The sequence below is a fragment of the Hemiscyllium ocellatum genome, chromosome 32 (genome assembly GCF_020745735.1).
Source record: "Hemiscyllium ocellatum isolate sHemOce1 chromosome 32, sHemOce1.pat.X.cur, whole genome shotgun sequence".
NCBI classification, from domain to species: domain Eukaryota; kingdom Metazoa; phylum Chordata; class Chondrichthyes; order Orectolobiformes; family Hemiscylliidae; genus Hemiscyllium; species Hemiscyllium ocellatum.
Window position 1 is genome coordinate 5806293 of NC_083432.1, and position 18672 is coordinate 5824964.

Genomic DNA, 18672 nt, shown 5'->3' on the forward strand with positions numbered 1-18672 from the left:
TGATCCAGAAAATGTTGAGGATTAAGAACCTAGTAACTCTTGGATAGCTATTAAGGTAACCCCCTCCTGATCCCTGACACATCACTGATACCCAGCACACTTGTCCCAACAATCCCCCCACTCCACAACCCTCTGGAACTGACTCCCCCAGATACAAGACTGTCTGTCAACACCCCTCTCCCCTCACAGTTGGCCTGACACCCTGACGTCCCTCCAGACCAGTACCCCCCCATACTACATGTCCTCTGGACCCAACACCCACTGGGCTGATCTCCTGGGCACCTCCACATCTCCTTGTCCCATCTGCCCCTGATGCCTCTGGGCTATTTCCGCACCTCCCTCCTCATGGCCTGACAATCCCCAAAACTCATGTCCACTCTTCCAACTCACCCTTTGGAATGAACCTTGGGGGGAGTCGTTGGGAGGGGTTGAAGGGGATGGGGTAAAGAACACTGTTTAGGGACAATCATTGCTGGGATGAGGTGTTGTATGCTGTCAGGGTGAGGGTGTGTGGGAGGAATGCGGGATGGGCAGGACAGATGATGACTTCCCTGTGGGAAATGTGAAGCTCTGTCCTGATGGGAAATGGTAGAGAGCAGAGCAGTAATCAGTGCGCACGCCATCGAATGCCCGGATCCTGAACCATCCTCAGGGATACCCATTTTCTGATGAATCTGAAATTTTACCCTCGCAGTAGTGACAGGCCACTGAAAATTCTTGGCACTTTTTAAGCGCAGGTTCCACTCAAAGACACTAGAACAAATGGTGCATTCAGGGGTCGTAACTGGAGAGTGTGCCACATAGCGACAGACATGTTCAGGATTGTAGTCACGTCAGGGATTTCTACACAAACAAACACTTACAAACTGGACACTTCATTAATATTAGCATAGTGAGAAATGTCACATGCAAATCCCAGGTGCTTTATTCATTCACTTGAGGGATGTGGGTATCGGTGGCTTGGACAGCATTTATTACACATCCCTAGTTGCCCAGCAGAAGCGAGTGTTGAGCTGCCTTCCAGACAAACCCGCAAAGCTCTTGGGAAGGGAATTCCAAGAATTAGACCCAACAACCTCTGAACGTTGAGACTTTCAGTGGTCCCAGTCACGCACCGACCACGATGAATACATTCCAAATCAGGAACTTGACAGAGGAGAGTCTTTAGTGTTAACTTGGTCTGGACATTTTTGAGAAAGTTGGGGGGGACCCTACCCGGGTTGTGAGTTCATGGAATGCCCTGCCAGTAGCAGTGGTGAATTCTCCTTCTTTATGGTCATTTAAGCGGGCATTGGATAGGCATTTGGAAGTTATTGGGCTAGTGTAGGTTAGGTAGGATTCGGTCGGCGCAACATCGAGGGCCGAAGGGCCTGTACTGCGCTGTATCTTTCTATGTTCTATGTTCTACCCCTGGAGTTCACCCATGCAGGTCATCAAGAAACTGAGGAGCGTGAAACAGATTGGAATCCAGAAACACCAACAGCTCAGAGATAATAGACAATAGACAATAGGTGCAGGAGTAGGCCATTCTGCCCTTCGAGCCTGCACCACCATTCAATATGATCATGGCTGATCATTCCTAATCAGTATCCTGTTCTTGCCTTATCTCCATAACCTTTGATTCCACTATCTTTGAGAGCTCTATCCAACTCTTTCTTAAATGAATCCAGAGACTGGGCCTCCACTGCCCTCTGGGGTAGAGCATTCCACACAGCCACCACTCTCTGGGTGAAGAAGTTTCTCCTTATCTCTGTCCTAAATGGTCTACCCCATATTTTTAAGCTGTGACCTCTGGTTCGGCACTCACCCATCAGCGGAAACATGTTTCCTGCCTCCAGAGTGTCCGATCCTTTAATAATCTTATATGTCTCAATCAGATCCCCTCTCAGTCTTCTAAACTCAAGGGTATACAAGCCCAGTCGCTCCAGTCTTTCAGTGTAAGGTAATCCCGCCGTTCCAGGAATTGACCTCGTGAACCTACGCTGCACTCCCTCAATAGCCAGAATGTCTTTCCTCAAATTTGGAGACCAGAACTGCACACAGTACTCCAGGTGTGGTCTCACCAGGGCCCTGTACAGCTGCAGAAGAACCTCTTTCCACCTATACTCAATCCCTCTTGTTATGAAGGCCAGCATGCTATTAGCCTTCTTCACTACCTGCTGTACCTGCATGCTTACCTTCATTGACTGGTGTACAAGAACACCCAGATCTCTCTGTACTGCCCCTTTACCTAAATTGATTCCATTGAGGTAGTAATCTGCCTTCCTGTTCTTGCCACCAAAGTGGATAACCATACATTTATCCACGTTAAACTGTATCTGCCATGCATCTGACCACTCACCTAACCTGTCCAGGTCACCCTGTAATCTCCTAACATTCTCTTCACATTTCACCCTGCCACCCAGCTTAGTATCATCAGCAAATTTGCTAATGTTATTGCTGATACCATCTTCTATATCAATAACATATATTGTAAAAAGCTGCGGTCCCAGTACTGATCCCTGCGGTACCCCACTGGTCACTGCCTGCCATTCCAAAATGGAGCCATTTATCACTACTCTTTGTTTCCTATCAGCCAACCAACTTTCAATCCAAGTTAGTACTTTGCCCCCAATACCATGCGCCCTAATTTTGCTCACTAACCTCCTGTGTGGGACTTTATCAAAAGCTTTCTGAAAGTCCAGGTACACTACATCTACTGGATCTCCTTCGTCCATCTACAGAGTTACATCCTCAAAAAATTCAAGAAGATTAGCCAAGCACGATTTCCCCTTCATAAATCCATTCATATCCGGATGTGTCATAATCTCATCCTTTATAATAGACTCCAGCATCTTTCCCACCACTGAGGGCACACTAACTGGTCTATAATTTCCTGCTTTCTCTCTCCCACCTTTCTTAAAAAGTGGTACAACATTAGCCACCCTCCAATCCGCAGGAACTGATCCCGAATCTATCGAACTCTGGAAAATAATCACCAACGCATCCACGATTTCTCGAGCCACCTCCTTCAGTACCCTGGGATGTAGACCATCAGGGCCCAGGGACTTATCAACCTTCAGACCTAACAGTCTCTCCAACACCAAATCCAGGCAAATACAGATTCCCTTAAGTTCAGGTCCTTCAGCCACTGTTACCTCAGGGAGATTGCTTGCGTCTTCCCCAGTGAACACAGATCTGAAGTACCCATTTAATTCTTCTGCCATTTCTTTGTTCCCCGTAATATATTCCCCTGTTTCTGTCTTCAAGGGCCCAATTTTAGTCCTAACCATTTTTTTGCCTTTCACTTACCTAAAAAAACTTTTACTATCCTCCTTTATATTATTGGCCAGTTTACCTTCGTACCTCAGTTTTCCTCTGCGTACTTCCTTCTTAGTAATCCTCTGTTGTTCTTTAAAAGCTTCCCAGTTCTCCGTTTTCCCACTTATCTTTGCTATGTTATACTTTTTCTCTTTTAACTTTATATGTTTCTTAACTTCCCTCGTCAGCCACGGCCGCCCATGCCTCCTCCTGGGATCTTTGTTCCTTTTTGGAATGAACTGATCCTGCAACTTCTGCATTATACACAGAAATATCCGCCATTGTTCCTCTACTGTCATCCCTGCTAAGGTATTGCACCATTGAACTTTGGCCAGCTCCTCCCTCATAGCTCCATAGTTCCCTTTATTCAACAGAAATATTGTCACTTCCAACTGTACCCTCTCCCTCTCAAATTGCAGATTGAAGCTTATTGTATTATGGTCACTACTTCCCAATGGCTCCTTCACTTCGAGGTCTCTGACCAATTCTGGTTCGTTACACAATACCAGATCCAGAATTGCCTTCCCTCTGGTCGGCTCCAGCACCAGCTGCTCTAAGAATCCATCTCTGAGGCACTCCACAAAGTCTCTTTCTTGAGGTCCAATACCGTCCTGATTCTCCCAGTCTACCTGCATGTTAAAATCCCCCATAACAACGGTAGTAACATCTATGCGACAGGCCAATTTCAGCTCCTGATTTAACTTACATCCGACATCCAGACTACTGTTTGGGGGCCTGTAGATAACTCCCAAGAGGGTCTTTTTACCCTTAGTATTTCTCAGCTCTATCCACACTGACTCTACATCCCCTAATTCTAGGTCCCCCCCCGCACAAGGGACTGAATATCATCCCTTACCAACAAGGCCACCCATGGAGAGATTATCTTGCGGAGGAATCGAGACCACGTTACAGCTTTCTCCACACACACTTAACTTCTCTGTTTCTCCCCTGTACGAAAGACTCAACTTGGGGCCCAGTTCAGCATCTGAGATATTTCAGTTCATGACTCAGTCTGTACTTCAGGGACTAATGGCAGGCTGAACACCACTCTCATCTGTGGTCAGCCTGCAAGTTAACTCAAGGCACATCTACACACACGCTGACCCTGGCTTAGAGAATATAACCACACCTTGAACACAGACAGTTCCTTGTTCAATTAAAATAGAATTTAATCCTTTGACTATGTGTTCAGTGATGAAGGGATACCACTTGATCTGCGGATAATTGAAGATATTTCAAACTCTGCAGATCTTCAGCATTTAGGAATTCGGAATCACATCGTGTATTTACATCAGTCCTGACGTTGCTAAACTATTTACAACAAGAAGCTGCTGCCAAGTGGGAGTTGACAGTATTAAATGAACAGGCTGTAAAATAGCAGACGCTGTATAGGAGTACAGAATGTACGCAAGGAACATAAAAGGAAGATCAGGAGGCCTAAAAGGGGATATGAAAGGATACTGGCATGTAAAATAAAAGGAAAATCCTGAGTTGTTTTATAGTTACATGAAGGGCAAAAGGATAACAAGGGAAAGAGTGGGGCCCTTTAAGCAGCTCAGCGGTAATTTGTGCTTGGAGCGAAGGACGGTTCCTAAAGGAATAATTTGTGTTGGTGTTCACTCGTGAGAGGGATGATATTGGTATAGAAATCAGGGAGAAGGTCTGTGATTTAATTAAGAAAGTTAGCATAGACAGTGAGGACGTTCTGAGTGGCCGGACAGGCTTAACAGTAGGTAAGAGCTGGATGAAAGGTATCCCAGGTTAGGGTAAACCAGGTTAGGGTTAACCAGGTTAGTGTATCCCAGGTTAGGGTTAACCAGGTTAGTGTATCCCAGGTTAGGGTATCCCAGGTTAGGGTAACCCAGGTTAGGGTTAACCAGGTTAAGGTAAACCAGGTTAGTGTATCCCAGGTTAGGGTATCCCAGGTTAGGGTAACCCAGGTCAGGGTTAACCAGGTTAGTGTATCCCAGGTTAGGGTTAACCAGGTTAGGGTAAACCAGGTTAGGGTAAACCAGAGTGAGGGTATCCCAGGTTAGGGTTAACCAGGTTAGGGTAACCCAGGTTAGGGTAAACCAGGTTAGGGTAAACCAGAGTGAGGGTATCCCAGGTTAGGGTTAACCAGGTTAGGGTATCCCAGGTTAGGGTAACCCAGGTTAGGGTATCCCGGGTTAGGGTTAACCAGGTTAGGGTAAACCAGGTTAGGGTATCCCAGGTTTGGGTATCCCAGGTTTGGGTATCCCAGGTTAGGGTAAACCAGGTTAGGGTATCCCAGAGTGAAGCAAAGGAAGAAGCTAGCAGGGGCACCCGCAAACATGTTCCATTCTTCCCCTGACACGGGAGAAGTGTTGGACGACTGAAGGACAGACAATGTGGAACCGTTATTCAAGAAAGGAGCATGAGATAAACAAAAACTCCAGGCCGGTCAGTCTAACCTCAGTGGTGGGGAAACTATTGGAGGCAATTTCAAGGGACAGAATTCATCTGCATGTGGAGTGGCTGGGTCTAAGCAAGAACAGTCAGCGGGGTTTGGTTAAGGAGAGGTTATATCTGACCCGTTCACTGGAATCTTTCAGAGCAGTGACCAGGTGTATAGATGAAGGTGATCCCTTTGATATAATATACTTGGACTTCAACAAGACTTTTCAAGAGGTCCCATGTGGGAGATTGACAGCGAAGGTAAGAGTCCATGGGATCCCAGGAAATTTGGTAAATTGGATCCACAATTGGCTGATTGGCCGGGAGCAGAGGGTGGTGGGTGAGTGGTGCTTTTCCAACTGGAAGCCTATGTCAAGGGGGTCCCACAGGAGTCAGGGTCAGGGACCTTGCTGTTTGTGGTTTATATAAATGGTTCAGACTTGAACATAGGAGGGTTGATCAGTAAGTTCAGAGACCATTCAAAAGTTGATGGGGTGATATAAAGCTCTCCTCCTCACTAGAGGAAAAACAAGGCAAGGGAATACATGATGAGCATTAAGACCCTGGGAAGGATCAAGGATCAGCAGGTCGTTGGTGTGTATGGACAGCAGTTCCTTAAGTCATCAGGATAGATGGGTAAAGTGACTGAGAAGGTACATGGTATATTTGCCTTTTTTAGTTGATGATTGGAGTTTAAGAGCAGGAAGCTGATGCTGGAACTGTATAAGATATTAGTTAGGCTGCACTGTTTACAGTTCTGGAATTCATGTTTTGGGAAGGATGTGATTGCACTGGGGGGGGAGGGGGGCGGGGATTGACCAGGATGTTGCCCGGGCTGGAGAGTTTCAGTTATGAAGAGAGTTTGGACAGACTGGGGCTGTTTACCTTGAAGAGAGGAGATTGAGGGGAATGGATAAAATAGAGGGGCAGAGACAGAGTAAACAGGAGAAAACCTGTCCTCTTGATGGAGGGATCAATGATGTGGGGCATAGGTTTAAGGTCAGGGGCAGGACCTTTAGAAGGGATGGGATAGGAATCTGGAACTCACTGCCTGTAAGGATGGAACAGGCAGAAACCCTCGCAACACTGAACAAGTATTTAGATGTTAGGTCAGTAAAAACAGCCATCTCAAAACCTGAACAGATGTTCACTTGTTTTGAGTCACTCAAATAGTGGTAAGTGACAATACTTCCCATTGACCACCTCAGAATTCAATAGATTTATGAACAACCTGAGTTTTACTCATTGACAAATCAAATTGGGGTGGCACAGTGGTTAGCACTGCTGCCTCACAGCGCCCAAGACCTGGGTTCAATTCCTGCCTCAGGCGACTGTGTGGAGTTTGCACATTCTCCCCGTGTCTGCGTGGGTTTCCTCCGGGTGCTCCGGTTTCCTCCCACAGTCCAAAAAATGTCAGGTTAGGTGAATTGGCAATGCTAAATTGCCCGTAGTGTTAGGTGAAGGGGTAAATGTAGGGGAATGGGTCTGGGTGAGTTGCTCTTTGGAGGGTCGGTGTGGACTTGTTGGGCCGAAGGGCCTGTTTCCACACTGTTGGGCCGAAGGGCCTGTTTCCACTTGTTGGGCCGAAGGACCTGTTTCCACACTGTAAGTAATCTAATCTTAATCTTATATAAGAAAATTCTGGAGCAAAAAGACAAGTGGAGAGATTGAGAGATTGGAGGGTACCATGGTAACAGTGATATGTCCAGAAAGAACTGACAAAGCCATCCTGGAAGAAGGAGATCTATCACAGTTAGAGTGATTCCTCACTCTGTCACTGGCAAGTTTCCAGCTACAGTCATCTTCACCCTTTCCAGGTGTACACACTTCCCTGAGCGCCTCGTGTGTGGAACTGAAGGATCAGATGAGAGTGAAGGCAAGAGTTCAACATGAAGTTCAGGTCTACAGTGCTCAAGCCAAAAGATAAAATATTTCAGAAAAGTGATGATCATGTTGGAAAGCAGCCAGCCCCTTTATAAGATCCAGAGTTTTGTTGTGACCAACATAGAAAGGATCAATGATTACTGCAACTCATGGTTTACAAATTATCTCAGGAATGGAAAAAGCACAGCAAATCTCTCGTCGTATTCCTTCAGGTTCCTGTCTGAAATGTCTCTTGCTCCTGGGATGCTGCCTGACCTGCTGTGCACTCTATCTACTCTGACACTCCAGCATCTGCAGTCCTCACTATCTCCAAATTCCCACAGGAACCATGCAGGCTGGGAACACTGAAGCAGATTTCAACATCGATAGCTCAGGTGTAGGTGGTGTAAATAAGAGGTCTTACCTGATGTAGGATGACAGCCTACATGATAAAGAAACCAGCTGCCATATTGAAAGAGTTACCTTAGTGAACAAGCATTTCCAGTAGAGGTCCTTGCTAACTTAATACAGAAGTTTGCATATGTAATGGAGTTACTGCTGAAGTTAAAAGTTTATAGTTTATGCTTTTAGGGAGAAACCATTGAAACAGCTGTGCCTCTCACTCACTCAGCAGGGAAGGAACGTAGTGCATTAAAAATAACATCGTGCTTTTTATCCACTTAAGCCTAACACACAGACACAAACAGGGAAATGTGCACGTGCACGTTTCTGATTTGCATGAAATCTTGCTGAACTTTACATGTCCTTCTAAATACCAACACATAAAATTCTGATATTTGTCATAATTTCCATCAAGTTCTGCTCCCTCACTTCCCTGGCGCTCACTGGTTTATGTCCATTCCTGATTCAGCAAGGCCTTTTAGTTTCGATATTCTTGTTGAATTTCAAATCCGTCTGGCACTGCTCTCTCTCTCTCTCTCTCTCTAACCTTCTCTAACACCCCCATTCTTCCAGATTGTGGCACTCCTCCAATTCAAATCTCTTCAGGATCGATGATGGTAAGGATTCCACCGTCGGTGACTATGCCGTTAGTTACCAGGGAGCAAGTGTGGAACTTCCTTTCACACCCTCGCCTCTCCTCACCCATCAGCCACCAGTGTAGATTGCTCCTTATGTGGCTGGGTGCCAGATTTTCATTTGACAATGCTCCTGTCCAACCCGTTGAGAAAGTTTTACTCTGTGGAAGGTGCTATAAAAATGGAAGTATTATTGTGGTGTCCACACTTACCTCTGATTTGCAGAGATGAGAAGCTCTGGACAGGCATTGAAATCCTGTAAACAAACAGACAGCTATCATCAGACCCGAGGAGAATCTCTGTCATTGCTCTCAGAACTCATTCTACACAGACAGCCATCTTGTAAGGCTTTCCTGTGGTTACTGACAGCGTGGGATTGAGTTGGAGCACAGCAATGATGCTCATGATTAAGGGTCAGGGATGCAGGAGTTTTTATCAGATACAGCACGGGGTGAGATACAGAGTAAAGTTCCCTCTACACTGTCCCCCATCAAACAGTCCCAGGGCAGGGACAGAACGGGGTTAGGTACAGAGTAAAGCTCCCCCTACACTGTCCCCCATCAAACACTCCCAGGACAGGGACAGAACGGGGTTAGGTACAGAGTAAAGCTCCCTCTACACTGTCCCCATCAAACAGTCCCAGGGCAGGGACAGAACGGGGTTAGGTACAGAGTAAAGCTCCCCCTACACTGTCCCCCATCAAACACTCCCAGGACAGGGACAGAACGGGGTTAGGTACAGAGTAAAGCTCCCTCTACACTGTCCCCATCAAACAGTCCCAGGACAGGGACAGAACGGGGTTAGGTACAGAGTAAAGCTCCCTCTACACTGTCCCCATCAAACACTCCCAGGATAGTTACAGCACGGGATGAGATACAGAGTAAAGTTCCCTCTACGCTGTCCCCCATCAAACACTCCCAGGACAGGGACAGCACGGGGTTAGGTACAGAGTAAAGCTCCCTCTACACTGTCCCCCATCAAACACTCCCAGGACAGGGACAGCACGGGGTTAGGTACAGAGTAAAGCTCCTTCTACACTTTTAAGCAGAGAGTAAAGTTCCCTTTATTCTTTTAAACTGAAAGTGATACTTTCTCTACTTTTGAAGCCAGATCTTAAAATTCTCTTGACCCTGTCCCCATTAATACTGCCAGGATAGTGACAGTATGGGATTAGGTATAGAATAGTGCTCCCTGTAATTGTTTAAACTGACTACAGTGCCAGGGACCCAGGTTCGATTCCAGCCTCGGGCGACTGTCTATGTGGAGTTTGTACATTCTCTGGGTACTCTGGGAGAAAGTGAGGACTGCAGATGCTGGAGCTCAGAGCTGAAAAATGTGTTGCTGGAAAAGCGCAGCAGGTCAGGCAGCATCCAAGGAACAGGAGAATCGACGTTTCGGGCATAAGCCCTTCTTCAGGATTTCTCTTTCCTCCCGCCGTCCAAAGATGTACAGGTCAAAAGTCTGGTTGAAGATTTGTAGCTCGGGTGTCCGTTGTTGTGGTTCTGTTCGCCGAGCTGGAAGTTTTTGCTGCAAACGTTTCGTTCCCTGGCTAGGGAACATCATCAGTGCTGTTAGGGCCTCCTGTGAAGCGCTGCTTTGATGTTTCTTCTGGTATTTATAGTGGTTTGTTCTTGCCGCTTCCGTGTGTCAGTTTCAGCTGTAGTGGTTTGTATATGGGGTCCAGGTCGATGTGTCTGTTAATGGAGTTTGTGGATGACACATGGACCTGGACCCCATATACAAACCACTACAGCTGAAACTGACACCCGGAAGCGGCAAGAACAAACCACTATAAATACCAGAAGAAACATCAAAGCAGCGCTTCACACGAGGCTCCAACAGCACTGATGATGTTCCCTAGCCAGGGAACGAAACGTTTGCAGCAAAAACTTCCAGCTCGGCGAACAGAACCACAACAATGTACAGGTCAGGTGAATTGGCCAAGCTAAATTGTCCATAGTGATAGGCGCATTAGTACGGAGTACAGGAATGGGTCTGGGTGGGTTACTCTTCGGGAGGATCGGTGTGGACTGGTTGGGCCAAATGGCCTGTTTCTGTACCACAGGGAATTTAATCTAATCTAATCACTATCCCCAAACTCTCTCAAATACATCTCAAGATGTATTTGACTAAATGTCCCTCAGCACTCTCTGATCAAAACAAACATTCCTAGGACAAATCCAGAGTGAGATGGCTGTGGTTGAGGCATTCGAAGGATTAATGAGTTCCCATAATGATGTCACATTCATGGATAGCGTGGTTGTGACCCTGATACCGAGGGGTTGGGGAAAGTAAGGTTAGCACCAGCACTAACTAGTGGAGAGAGGGTGAGGCAGGGATGGACAGTCTGATTTTGGCTCAGTTGGCCATTGATGAGGTCTGTGGTTTGGTAAGACCTGGTGCCAGGCAGCTCTTACCTGTTCTCCTCTCCTTCCAGCAGCTTCCTGTAGGTGGCAATCTCAATATCCAGGGCCAGCTTGACGTTGAGCAAGTCTTGGTAAGCCTGCAGGTGCCGTGCCATCTCCTCCTTCAGGTTCTGGATGTCGGTCTCCAACTGGCTAACCGTGTCCTGGTAATTACTCGTTTCAAAGTTGAAACGTTCCTCCATCTCACGCAATTGACGTTCCAGAGACTCATTCTGTCAGGGAACAGAGATCGGAACTTCACCAGGGTCAGGGATCACACCTGGGACTGTGTCAACAAACTCAGCAAATCCTAATATTAATGTCTGCTCAATCTCATTCTGAGGATTAGTCAATGTCTATACTAAGATGAGGTGAGACAGGGCTTGGGTATTTTATGAGCACAATAAGCAGCAGCTTTGACACTGGGACTGGTATGACTGAGGATGTCAATAAACTCTAACAACAAATAAAAGACTTATTTCTATCTCACCAAATGGAATCAATTAACACTCAGGTCCCAACTTTTGAGCTGACTTTTTGACAATATTTTAATGAATTAACTCCCACCACCCTCCCACTCTTTTCAGAAGGTCACAGTTCCTCAGCTTGACAATACCAGCTGGGCAGATACTGTGGTTTTTAGAGCGGTATTTTGTCCTGTATTTTAAAAAAGAGAGGTTTTATGACAGAGATACTGAGCTGTCTATTTAAAATCCAATAAAGCAGCAACTTGTGAGGCCTGGGGCCTTTTTAAATTAAAGTTGGCACAATAGAAGCAGCCTGACTGGTCAGAGTCAGGAGTTTTAGTTTCTCAGCTGCAGTCCTTGCTTGGGTCTTAAAGCTGGGTTTGGAAGCTGCAGTACATCTCTCCCTACTACTCTCTCTCTCACTCTCTCTCTCACACACAGATATTTATCTTGATGGTCTTCCTCCTGGACTCAAGAATTGCCTGTGAGACAAACTAGTTTACTGAATTGGCTTTTTGCTAAGGATGTGTCTCTGGATATTACAATATTGGAACAGTTACTGTTCAGTAGTTAAATAATTTGTCAAGCTTTCCAGAGGGTGGTACATGTATGGAATGAGCTGCGAAGGAAGTGGATGGGTATATGAATAGGAAGGGTTTGGAGGGATATGGGCCGGGTGCTGGCAGGTGGGACTAGGTTTGGTTGGGATATCTAGTCGGCATGGACGGGTTGGACCGAAGGGTCTGTTCCCATGTTGTACATCTCTATGCCTCTGTGACTCTATAATAGAAGTAAGTTAATCCAATTTCTTGTTTCCTTCTGTTGTATTTAAACTATAGAGTATGAATAAAGTCTGTTTTGCTTTAAGATTGATTGTGTGACCAATCAAATTGTATCCAGAATTCAACACCTGACACTTGCCTTTAAATTATGAAAAAGTTAGGGTCTCGGCTATCTTCTTATTGTATTTTAAAGGAATGTGGTTTGGTCGATAACACAGCCTATGAACCACTACCTCAGTGACAGGAATAGGATGTCCTTCTGTCGTAGATTCTATATAATCTCAACATAGAACATAGAACATAGAAAAATACAGCGCAGTACAGGCCCTTCGGCCCTCGATGTTGCGCCGACCCAAGCCCACCTAACCTACACTAGCCCACTATCCTCCATATGCCTATCCAATGCCCGCTTAAATGCCCATAAAGAGGGAGAGTCCACCACTGCTACTGGCAGGGCATTCCATGAACTCATGACTCGCTGAGTAAAGAATCTACCCCTAACATCTGTCCTATACCTACCACCCCTTAATTTAAAGCTATGCCCCCTCGTAATATCTGACTCCATACGTGGAAAAAGGTTCTCATGGTCAACCCTATCGAAACCCCTAATCATCTTGTACACCTCTATCAAGTCACCCCTAAACCTTCTTTTCTCCAATGAAAACAGCCCCAAGTGCCTCAGCCTTTCCTCATACGATCTTCCTACCATGCCAGGCAACATCCTGGTAAACCTCCTCTGCACCGTTCCAGTGCCTCCACATCCTTCCTATAGTATGGCGACCAAAACTGCACACAATACTCCAGATGCGGCCGCACCAGAGTCTTATACAACTGCAACATGACCTCAGGACTCTGGAACTCAATTCCTTTACCAATAAAGCCCAGTACACCATATGCCTTCCTCACAGCACTATTTACCTGGGTGGCAACTTTCAGAGATCTGTGTACATGGACACCAAGATCCCTCTGCTCATCCACACTACCAAGTATCCGACCATTAGCCCAGTACTCCATCTTCTTGTTACTCTTACCAAAGAGTATTAGTGAAACAAAAGGACTGCAGAATTCTCCGGTGCAGTAGGGTTTGGTGTCCTAGTGAATTACTTAGGAAACATTGGTGTGCAGGTACAGCAAGTAACCCAGAGAGCTGATAGGGTGCTGTCCATTAATACAAGAGGATTAAACATAAAGCAAGGATGTTATTCCTCAGTTGCACAGGCCATTGGTGAGTCAACGTCTCGATACTGTGGACAATTATCGTCTCCTTATGTTATGGCGGATGTGAATGTATTGAGGCAATTCAGAGGTGGGTCACTAGATTGATACCTTGAATGGATGGGTTGACTTATGAAGAGATGTTGGACAAACTGGGCTTGTTTGATGGGAATATTATAGAGGGAGCTTTACGGTGCACCTAACCATGTGTTGTACCTCCAATCATGACATTGAACTTGGTTTCATTTAATTTAAAGGTTCAATGTAATTGCTGTACAATTATTCTGAAACATCCACACAGCTCAGTTTGTCATCTATCGGAAATCTTTCAATCTCAGGATCATGGAATAGGATGTCCTTCTGTCGTAGGTTCTACATAATCTCAACATAAAGGTTTAGGGCACTTGACTTGGAAATGATGTGGGCCACAGATAAACCTATGCAGGCACCTGCAACACTGCTTGGGTGTCACTGCATAGGTCTATCCGTGGCCCACATCATTTCCAAGTCAAGTGCCCCAAACCTATATGTTACTCCATGGTGGGCTACTGTAAAAGATACGGAGGTATGGCATTGAGGGGGAGTTAGAGGTTTGGATTAGGAATTGGCTGGCTGGAAGAAGACAGAGGGTAGTAGTTGATGGTAAGCTTTACTTCCTGTCAAAGTAAACAACTTGACAAATTTCTGTGGTATGTTCCATCTGCAAGATTTTTGCTTACTCATAAATGTATATATATCCACCAACAAGATCCTCAAGTCTTTTTCATATCATATTTCCCCTCTCTATCTTCGTAACGCCTGTGAATTTAGCTACCGTGCCTCATTCTGCATTCTCCAGGCCTTTGAAGGATAAGAGGGGGTCTGATTGAAATGTATAATGTTCCATCATGGCTGGATGGGCTAAGGATGTTTCCCCTGACTGGGGAGATAGAACTGGGGACAGAGTCTAAGGATGGGGGGTTGGGGGTTGGAAGAAAACATTCATCATGCTGCAGAGACCGAACCTATGGAACACCATGTTGTGGAGACCAAGTCACTAATGCAAGAGGGTGATGAGCTTTTAGATTTCAAAGGCATCAGACAGTATGAGGAGAAAGCAGAAATATGATATTGAGATAAAGGATCAGCCATTAGCCACTGACTGGTGGTGCAGGCTTGAATAGCTTGAATAGCTGAAACTGACACCCGGAAACGGCAAGAACATCCATCAACAGACACATCGACCTGGACCCCACATACAAACTACTACAGCTGAAACTGACACCCGGAAGCGGCAAGAACAAACCACTATAAATACCGGAAGAAACATCAAAGCAGCGCTTCACAGGAGGCCCCAACAGCACTGATGATGTTCCCTAGCCAGGGAACGAAACGTTTGCAGCAAAAACTTCCAGCTCGGCGAGCAGAACCACAACAACGGACACCCGAGCTACAAATCTTCAACCAGACTTTAAGGCTAACTTCTGCCCCTGGTTTATATGTTTCTATCTGAGACATTGGGGTAGATTATAAAATGTTGATACTGCAGCACAGACCCCTGTGGGATTTTACACATTACCTCCTGTCAATCAAAGAAAGTCTTTTACACTCTGTTTTCTGTTTCCAGCCAAACTTTGCTCATGATAATACTTTATCCGTTACATCACAAATTTTGATTTTCCCAATAGCCTTTGAAGTAGCTCCTTACCTAATACCTTCTTGAAATATCAACAGCTTTCCCTTTAACCACAGCACATCTTACTCCTTCAAAAAAGCCTAATTAATTGGTTAAACTTGATTTCTCTTATGTTGAATCTACCAATTAATTTAAATGTCTCTAAATGCCCAGCTATTACTTACTTAAATGGTCAAATTGAAGACCTTCCCCATGCCCAACACTGAACTAAGTGGCCTGTAGTTTCTGGTTTTCTGTCTTAAATAGAGGGGCTATATTTCCTACTTTCCAGTCTGCTTTCCTGAATTGAGGGATCTTTGGAAAATTAACCCCAATGCATCTAGTATCGCATTACCAACCTCTCTCAGGTCTCGAGAATAAAGTTAACCTGGACCCAGAATCTAATCAGCTGACAGCTCCATCAGTTTGTTCAGATACATCTCCCTAGTGATTGTAATATCATAAAATTCTTCTCTCCCTTCCCACGAGCCTAAGTTTCTCTAAAATGCACAACGATTACCTCCTTAAATAGTCAAAAGGTACTAGGCTTTCCAACAAAGACAAATATTCCGCTCAGCTAAAAGAGCGCTGTGCCTATTTTGTTTCGACTTTCTCTGCCTTCTCCCGTTTACCCTGGAGAGATGTCCCTGTTCGAGGGCTTGTAGTGAGAACTCACCGTTCCTTTCAGGCCCTCCAGGTCACACGTGAGGGATTGGATCTGCCTTCGGTAATCGTTCATCTCCTGCTTGGCCTGGCGCAGGGTTTCTGCCTGCCGAGATGCTGCATCAGTCAGATCTGAGAACTAAACACAGACGGGCAGTGAGTGAGAGACCAGGCCAACTCTCTGAGCAATCTGAGGGCCTTGGGTCCTCGAATACATTCCAATACCCCTGAACACATCATCATCCAGCCCACCCTCACGTTCAGTTTCTGTTTGATTCAGGACACACTGATAAATTATCATCTAGCTCCCTCCGCTGCTCTGGTAGAGTGGATTTTAAAGACCTTCAGCACTAGCAGAGCAACAGATTGATGGTATTATACTTAGTGGCAGTAGGTTAAAGGTCACGGTACCAATCTCAGCTGAGATTCCTTGGGGGGAGGGTCAAGGGAGCATCAAACCACTATCTGCCCCACAGCCAGTCACGGTGCCATGGTTCTATGATATGCCTCTGTCTCCTTTGAGCTGGAGAGTCAGGAATTCCAATCCCTCTCCGTGGACTGGCACGTATTAGTGAGGCAGTGACTTGAGGGCAGTACCGAGGGAGTGCTGCATTGTTTGATGTGCCACTTTCAGGTGATTCACAAATCTGATGCTAACTAAAAGGTAAACCTGCTTTCTCAAGGGGGATACAAAAGTTCCTGTGTTACTGATTTGGGAAGAGGAACAGGAGAGTTGTGCCTGGTGTCCTGGCTGATATCTAATCCAAACAGACACAATGTAGTTATTTACCTCAGTGGTGTTTCTGGAATCTTGCTGTGCTCCCGACAGGATGTGAGCCTCTCTGGCTAGGCCAATATTTATTGCCCCTCCCTAATTGCCCAGAAGGCATTTAAGAGTCAACCACATTGCTGTGGGTCTAGGGTCACACTCGGGCCAGACCGGGTAACGATGGCAGATTTCATTCCCAAAATGGAATGATTGAACCAGGAGGGTTCTTGAAACAATCTGAAGTATCTGTGTGGTCTTCATTAGGCTAGCTTTTTCTTTGTATAATTCTATATTTTCTATTGAATTCAAATTTTACTGTCTGTCAAGTGGGATTTGAACCAATGTCCTGGAACATGAACCTGGGATTCTAAATTGCTAGCCTAGTGAAATGACACACTTGCCCCGTTATAACAGGGGCTACTTTTCAAGATTGTAAAGTCTTTCGGGTTGTGCCAATATTATGAAGAGTTTTTTTATATAAACACAATGCAGCCTTCCTTTGAAAGCCATGGCCAATCTTTGTGGTTACTATCACCTTAGACTTGTACCACTCCTCAGCCTCCTGCAAGTTCTTGCTAGCAACAGACTCGTACTGAATGCGGATATCCTTCAGGGCAGCAGTGAGATCCGGCTTCGATACATCCACATCGACATGGACTTGCTGCATCTGTAACTGATCCTGCAGCTCCCGCATTTCCTATGTGATGGAAACAGCAGTCAGTTCCGTGCTCTGTGCTCAGGGACGCAGCGCCCCCCTCCCACCTCCGATGCTGAGGGGCTCTGGTCCCTCCTCATACCCAGAAATACCAAGCCTCACTCCATCCCCAGCCCTTCGGACAGCGGGTAAAATGGGAAGGGACCAAGGTGAGCTGGAAAGGGCAGGCTGTAGGGTTACAGACAGCCCATTGCAAGTCAAGCCCTGGCTAGCACTAGATCGATAAGAATGGGAACATGTCTCACTTGGGCCAAAGAACGCTTGAGGATTTGGAGACAAACAGATTCCTCAGATATACCTTTTGCTCCTTTGCATGTTCTGTTACAGTCACCGTTTGTTCCATCGTCCCTATCCTCAGGAAATCTCTTCCATCTGCCACCCAGACTCAGGGCTTCTCTTTTATTCTGTCCTCTCCTTTTCATGCCAGACTCATAATCATTACATCTCCAAATCTTCCCTGTTCCTGTAATCCCTGTCTCTCCCAGCCTTCCCTGTTCCTGTAATCCCTGTCTCTCCCAGCCTTCCCTGTTCCTGTAATCCCTGTGTCTCCCAGCCTTCCCTGTTCCTGTAATCCCTGTGTCTCCCAGCCTTCCCTGTTGCTGTAACCCCTGTGTCTCCTAGCCTTCCCTGTTCTGACAGTGTCAGTGAAACCTGCCAGCTTTCCTGCGGTCCTCCCTCTACAGATACTCGCGGAGGATTTCCAGCACCTGCACAACTTCCTTCCCAAGTGTCTCCGAAACCTGGGCTTCCCTACAGTCATGTAGCTAATCCTGGGCTTTTGTGATTGAGAGTTTTCACCACTGTAAAGAGGCCCCTGACCCCCGACCCCCGACCCTCTGACCCAGTAAATGGCCTGATGGGGCAAGTGAGCAGGAGCCCCATCGCTGTGGTCACTTGATGCCATTCCCAACCACAGCTGAGAAGCCCTTACTTCATCATGGACCTTCTTTAGGAAGTCAATCTCATCCTGCAGGGATTCAATTTTCCGCTCCAGGTCAATCCGTATCAAAGCAGCTTCATCGACGTCCTTGAGGAAGGAAGGGGAGAGGACAGCAGAGTTAGAAACATCACTGAGCGACCTTTCAGTGTGTGCTCAAAGCTCCACACAGGATGTGCACCTCAATGGGCTTCCCAGACCCTACTGTCTTCAGTGATGATATCGTAAGTGAAGGATGCTGGAGAGCAGTTTCAGCACAGGAGGGTCTCAGAGAAGATTGCACAGGTCTTCACCTGTGAAGAGGTTTCTGAAGAAAGATGAAGATGGACCTCACAGGGGATTGAAAATGAAAACCCAAGAATTGCAGCTATCAAAAGTGTGAACTTTGTTCAGTCACCCTCCGCACCCTTCATCATCCTGAAACTTTACAATGTGCCTAGGACCGGAAGG

General features: G+C 46.1%; 1 protein-coding gene across 1 annotated transcript in view; it reads right to left on the reverse strand.

The window, feature by feature from the left end:
• Nucleotides 1–18672, reverse strand: part of gfap (glial fibrillary acidic protein) — a 51093-nt gene that overhangs the window by 10095 nt on the left and 22326 nt on the right. The window contains exons 3-7 of the mRNA XM_060848576.1: nt 18217–18312; nt 17106–17267; nt 15815–15940; nt 11033–11253; nt 8828–8871 (exon numbers count right to left, since the gene is read on the reverse strand). Coding sequence (XP_060704559.1) covers nt 8828–8871; nt 11033–11253; nt 15815–15940; nt 17106–17267; nt 18217–18312 — 649 coding nt within the window. The remainder of the gene's footprint in view (nt 1–8827; nt 8872–11032; nt 11254–15814; nt 15941–17105; nt 17268–18216; nt 18313–18672) is intronic.